The sequence below is a fragment of the Vitis vinifera genome, chromosome 17, assembly GCF_030704535.1.
Source record: "Vitis vinifera cultivar Pinot Noir 40024 chromosome 17, ASM3070453v1".
In the NCBI taxonomy this organism is placed as follows: domain Eukaryota; kingdom Viridiplantae; phylum Streptophyta; class Magnoliopsida; order Vitales; family Vitaceae; genus Vitis; species Vitis vinifera.
The window spans coordinates 12,082,533-12,088,750 of record NC_081821.1 but is presented as its reverse complement, the minus strand read 5'-3'; the positions used below and the strand labels follow the sequence as shown (position 1 = coordinate 12,088,750).

The 6,218-nt window shown below is 38.1% G+C and overlaps 1 protein-coding gene across 1 annotated transcript; it reads left to right on the top strand.

Annotated features, from left to right (window-relative positions):
* Nucleotides 1-3,624: 3,624 nt before the first annotated feature.
* Nucleotides 3,625-5,845, top strand: LOC100243265 (probable pectate lyase 5). Its single transcript, XM_010664760.3, has 4 exons — nucleotides 3,625-3,971; nucleotides 4,077-4,817; nucleotides 4,978-5,116; nucleotides 5,212-5,845. Exons 1-4 carry the CDS (start codon nucleotides 3,862-3,864, stop codon nucleotides 5,431-5,433), a joined length of 1,212 nt encoding a protein of 403 aa, XP_010663062.1. The 5' UTR covers nucleotides 3,625-3,861; the 3' UTR covers nucleotides 5,434-5,845.
* Nucleotides 5,846-6,218: the final 373 nt, after the last annotated feature.

Below are 6,218 nucleotides of genomic sequence, written 5' to 3'. Positions count from 1 at the left end.
TTGACAGTGATTTTGGAAGGTGTTTCTAATATTTTTAACACTTAAAAATATTTATCTTACAAGTATGAAAAATGTTAAAAATACTTCATAAAATCATTGTCAAATATACTCTTAAGAGTTATTTTGATAGTGATTTTAAAAAACGTTTTTAACTTAAAATGTATTTTCATTTTTAAAAAATTAGTTGTTTGACAAAATTTAGAAAACACTTTTAAAATTTTTTAAAAATCTCTTATAATATTAAAAAATCATTTATAATGTTTTTTTTTTAAAAAAAATTTATAAGTGATTCCTTAAAAACATTTTTAAAGAAAACAATTATATTAAAAACACTTTAAATAGAAATACTACTAAACACATATTTAAAAAATAATAATATTAATATGTAACATTGGACAATCAAATAATGGATGCTGATATTAATATTTATAAAAGTCTATGTGACGGGATATTCAATTTTAGAATCCGTTTGATAGTGATTTTAGGAAGTAATTATAATATTTTTAATACTTTGAAAATTTTATTATTTAGGTATAAAAAATATTAGAAATGTTTTGTAGAAACTGTAATCTTATTCATCCTCCAATTTATCATGAATAGAAAATTGTTTGAATTTCTTTTCATATCATATTTGAAATTCTATGAAATTCATGGGAGCCGAGAAATATTTGCACCCCTATTTTAACATTGATATCTCTAAATTATATACAAATTATAGATTTTTCAACAAAAATATAAAAAAAATAAAAAATAAAATGGTAGATATATTAATCTTTTGATATAGGCAATTGAAGCAGGCCCACAGGTGGTCCTGTTACACCGAAGGAGCAATTAATTCCACTTTTTAGCATCACCATCAGGCCTGCAATTGAACTTATTAAGCCATCATCTTAGCAATTGTGTTTATTTGTTTTCTAAGTCAATAGCAATCATACTCGCCATCTTTGAAACATCCAGCCGAAGAAATAAAAAAGTAAAGGGGGTGATTGCTTACAATCATGGTGAAGTGTTGACCTTTCCCTCAGTGTCCTGTTCCAACACAATTGATTAAAGCAAATTCCTACTATCATATCTGCAGATATGTTAATATGATCATTCAGGCCTAGCAGATAAAAGGGGCTAAATCAATCATTAATGTCTCACCATGGCACATGCCTACAAATAATTTATGTGAAATGTTGTTCCTCTTCTTTTCTAATCTCATCTTTGAAAAGCATGATCAACCCACATGCCCCCATGAATCCTAATGCTTTTAGGCTGCAATTATACTTTATATCCACATGTGTCCAAAGCCCAATCTATTGGCTTTGTTACAATCACTAAAATAATGAATTAAATCATACCTGCAATCTTTGAGATTTGTCTGCATTTGGTTGTTAGCTTAGATTATTCTTGCAAAGACTTTGTTGGCTTCAAATATCCTTTCTTGATCATGAGCAGATATGGAGCAAGTTAATGAGACAAAGTTGGGACCAACGCCTCTCATTTTGTGTGTTAGAGATAATCCATTCAGGGGTTGAAGAATTCTACACAATCCAAAAACCCCATTATGGCTCTTTAGAAATAGGTCGTCTCCTCTATGATCATACCTTTGTGAAAATCTTTCTGCAATTCTCCAATAAAATAGTTGAATTCTCATTTCTCAGTAAAAATAATGTGGATCCTTCCAATGGAGGGCATAGTACCATACCCTTAAAATGAAGGGTGGCATGCCTAATTGAAGTCTTTCATAAGCAGCATTGCCATGACTCTATCCTAAACTTGACTGGGTTGTGAACTTGATCACACTTAATAGTAGTACTGCATTTTCATATGGTTCTAAGGCACCTGAGAGGCTCTTCAACATGAAATGTGCCCAGTGATTCAGTCCTGAAAAGGCTCGTATCGACGTCAGGATTAACGCCGCAATTCATTGAGTGGATTAAAGTGCTAGATTATGTGATTATACGACAATCTAATATTAGATTCGCTGGGGCCTCCTACAACTTGAAACTCAACCCCACATGTAAAATGGATAACGAGTGTGGCTCATCTGTCTGCCAGTGACAAAAGATGCATAGCCACTGTATTTTTTGCCAATAAATGATGCTTGGGTGTGGGCCTCTCCTTCTCCCCCTCCTCTCTTAAATCTTCATTCCATGTTGTTCCTTCAAAGTCACTCTTGTTTTTTTATACATACATAGAGAGAAAAATTTAAAGGGTATATGATGAAGGGTGGTCTGGAGATCCTTCTAATTAACCTTTTCCACGCAAAGTCTAAAGTTTCATACCTACAAAAAATGTCGGTATGATATTACCAAACAAAGGGGTCTGTAGAGAATTTGACAAATCTGTAGAGAATTTGACAAACTCTTGTTAGTCGTTACAAGTAAAATGTCAAAAGAAGGGAGAGATGGAAACGAAGAGAATTTGACTTTGTAGCCAGGATTTTGGCAAATACGGAAAATATGGGGAGGAAATTTGAGGATTCATGGATGTGAAGGTACAAAAGATGGTGCATGTGCAGAAGAGGAAAACCATTGGCATAGAGAGTGGCATGGAAGGACCATCTGTTAAGTGGATGAGGAGGTTGCCAAGTAGCCATCACTCACCAGCCATGATCCATGGCCTGAAATCAACTAACATGGCTATGCCTTTTATTTTGATCCCTACTCTTAACTCCTCAACAATGACCTTCACATTGGCTTCATCACCATGACCCCGACATCAACGGCTCTAATCCCCTCCGAATCCATATTCATTGGTTAGGATCAGTTTGAGAGGTCTAAAAGAGAATCACTGCAGCGGACACAGCTCCATGTGGAGACGTAGCTTTCAGTAGAGGGGTGGATGGTCAAGTCAGCAAATTGACGGATCCTATGGCCTTTCTCCCGGCCCATGTGTCGGGTATATGTTGAGGACAAATGGCACCTCAAGAGGTCGCCGCTTTGCCATGTCAGCGGGCTGATCACAGCTTTGTTTGCTGGTGTGAAATTCCGGCGAAGTTTACGGTTGGAGAAATTTAATACAAAGAAAAAAAGGGCTCCAAGAAAATAAAAAATAGAAGGGAGGGTTGGGCCTACTTGGCTGAGAAGTTTGATTTGTGGGGCAAAAGCATGTGCTGCTTTCATGAGGATTTCTAATTTATCATGTCATTAACGACCTTAAGCAATAAAATATAATTTCATACCATTCCATACCATTGAAGAAGTAGGTCCAAATTTATCACGAGTAGTTGCTACGTTTTGTGTTTTCACTGGCTTGGGGTTCCAAGAAAAGAGTAACAAAACAGATAGAACGGCTGTTTTTCTCAATCCTGACAAAAAGATCAGGTGTGTCCGTCTTTTCGCCGAATGAATTGTCGACATGGTTATGATCATTTTCTAAGGCATTATACAGAGGACCCTATTGCTTGAATACTTATATTACATGATTACCAAAATGCATACTTGTTCTGCCATAATTTTAGGAACCTTCTTTTGAGGTTAGAAATGATACCAAGCATGGAGGGATACGCACTTCTTTAGTATTTCAACTACTCTTTTGAACACAAAAGTGGGGAATTGGTGGCTTCTTTCCTCGGTAAGTTCGTGTTGTGGGTGGCTTTAGTACTGACAGAATGGAAAAAAAGAAGGCCCCTGGTGTCTAAATTTGACTGCTATCTGCCTTCATTCATGGCTTACTTAACGGCCAGAACTACCAAATTAGCCTCCCGTAAAACCAGAAATCATGTAAGCAAGTTGGACCCACATGTTTAGTTAAATCACGCAATATAGCCCCGCTTTTATCTCTTTATATATCCCCCCCATACATCCCTCCATCATATCAAACACCCCTCCTCTCTCTCTCTTTTTCTCTCCACTTTCTATAGAGAAGAGGAAAATGGCTAGCTCTTCACTTTCCCTCTTCTTCCTCTTCTCTCTCCTGTCTCCAATTCTCATTGCCTCCTCTCCGGTTCAGGACCCTGAACTGGTGATACAAGAAGTACATAGGTAAGGGGGCTCCACTTCTTATTATGGGGGTTGTTCAGAATTACTGGCTTTATACATGATGAAGTTAGTTAACAATGTGCTACATTTTTTTGTTTTGGCCTGCAGGAGCATCAATGAGTCAAGGAGGAACTTGGGGTATCTGTCTTGTGGGAGTGGGAACCCCATTGATGACTGCTGGAGGTGTAACGCCAATTGGGAGAAGAACCGGCAGAGCCTGGCTGATTGTGCAATTGGGTTTGGGAAGAATGCCATAGGTGGCAAGAACGGAAAGATTTACGTGGTCACAGACTCCAGTGATGATGATGTGGTGAATCCTAAGCCGGGGACTCTTCGGTATGCAGTCATCCAAGATGAGCCCTTGTGGATCATCTTTGCTCGGGACATGGTGATTAAGTTGAAGGAAGAGTTGATCATGAACTCCTTCAAGACCATTGATGGCAGGGGAGCTAGTGTTCACATTGCAGGTGGACCATGCATTACTATACAGTTTGTGACCAACATTATCATACATGGACTCAACATCCATGACTGCAAGCAAGGAGGGAATACTAATGTTAGAGACTCCCCAAGTCACTACGGGTTTAGGACGATATCAGACGGTGATGGGGTGTCCATCTTTGGTGGGAGCCATATCTGGGTGGACCACTGCTCACTCTCAAACTGCCATGATGGACTCATTGATGCCATCCATGGCTCCACTGCCATCACTATCTCAAACAATTACATGACTCACCATGATAAAGTCATGCTTTTGGGCCACAGTGATTCCTACACTCAGGACAAGAACATGCAAGTCACTATAGCCTTCAATCACTTTGGAGAAGGGCTTGTCCAAAGAATGCCAAGGTAAAGCTAAAAAGAGAAAAGTAGGGGAATTTTAATATTCAAGTAGGTTGAATGGTGGATGGTTTTGAGTATAGATGCCCTTTAATACACCTTTCATGATCAGTTATGGAGGTGAAGTCATGGTTTTGATTGTACTGAAGTATTTGTTTCACACTTGCAGATGTAGACATGGATACTTCCATGTGGTAAACAATGACTACACCCATTGGGAAATGTATGCCATTGGAGGGAGTGCTGACCCAACCATCAACAGCCAAGGCAATAGGTTTCTTGCACCCAATGATAGATTCAGCAAAGAGGTGAGTCCCCATTTATTACCCTTTTTTTTTTCTTTTTTTGTAAGTTTTTGAAACCTATTTCAAAAATTTCCTTACAATAATATGTACTAATGCAGGTGACCAAACATGAGGATGCACCAGAAAGTCAATGGAAGAACTGGAATTGGAGGTCAGAGGGAGACTTGATGTTAAATGGTGCATATTTCACACCATCAGGGGCAGGAGCCTCATCAAGTTATGCCAGGGCATCAAGCTTGGGGGCAAGACCATCTTCCTTGGTGGCTTCCATCACTGGGTCAGCAGGTGCACTTAGCTGCAAGAAAGGTTCTCGATGCTGATCACTACAGTTGAAAGGCCTTTTCTTAGTACTTCGCTTGGTCTAATTCAACTACAATTTGCAAAATACATGAGCGGGAAGATGAAGTTAGGCAAGGCAAGAAATGGTCAGGTTGGGAAAAGAAGAGCACTAGTCCAAGCCACAATTTTATGGTCTTTCTCTAGGATCTACTTTTCTTAGTTTTGCCCCCATTTTTTTTACCTTTATCCTTTTTCTTTCCTCTCTCTCTCTCTCTCTTTTCTTCTGGGCCCTTTTCTTATTTTTGACTCTTCTAAGCATGATTACAACCTCTGCATGTTGCTCTCAAAACCATTTGGTGATTCCTGTTGAAGAAATCCTAATTGGGTTTAGAGAAAAGCAAGTTCAGAAGTGTTGATACACTCAATTATCTATATATTTAGATTTACATTAAAGCTCTCTCTCTCTCTCTCAATTTTATATTGTTGGGTGCAACTTACAATGAACCGAGTACCAGAAGACAAAAGAAACAGAAAATTATATAGAAGACAGAGTGATCTTCAAAACATACCAATCGAGTGATTCAAGTGATTAGGAAAGTTCAACTAATACTTCAAACTGTTATTGGGCTCGATGCAAAAGAACAATAGGCTATAACACATCATCATGGGGCTCTTCGTATTTTAAGAACTAAGACAAAAATACAAATGGAATCCGATACCATGAAAATGAATCGAGCCAAGCAGTCCATACCAAGTGTGGGCCACTTGTCAAGTTCTCTGCTCCATTTTCCAGAGTGGGGAAATGCAGTTTTACTAAGGTATTGTT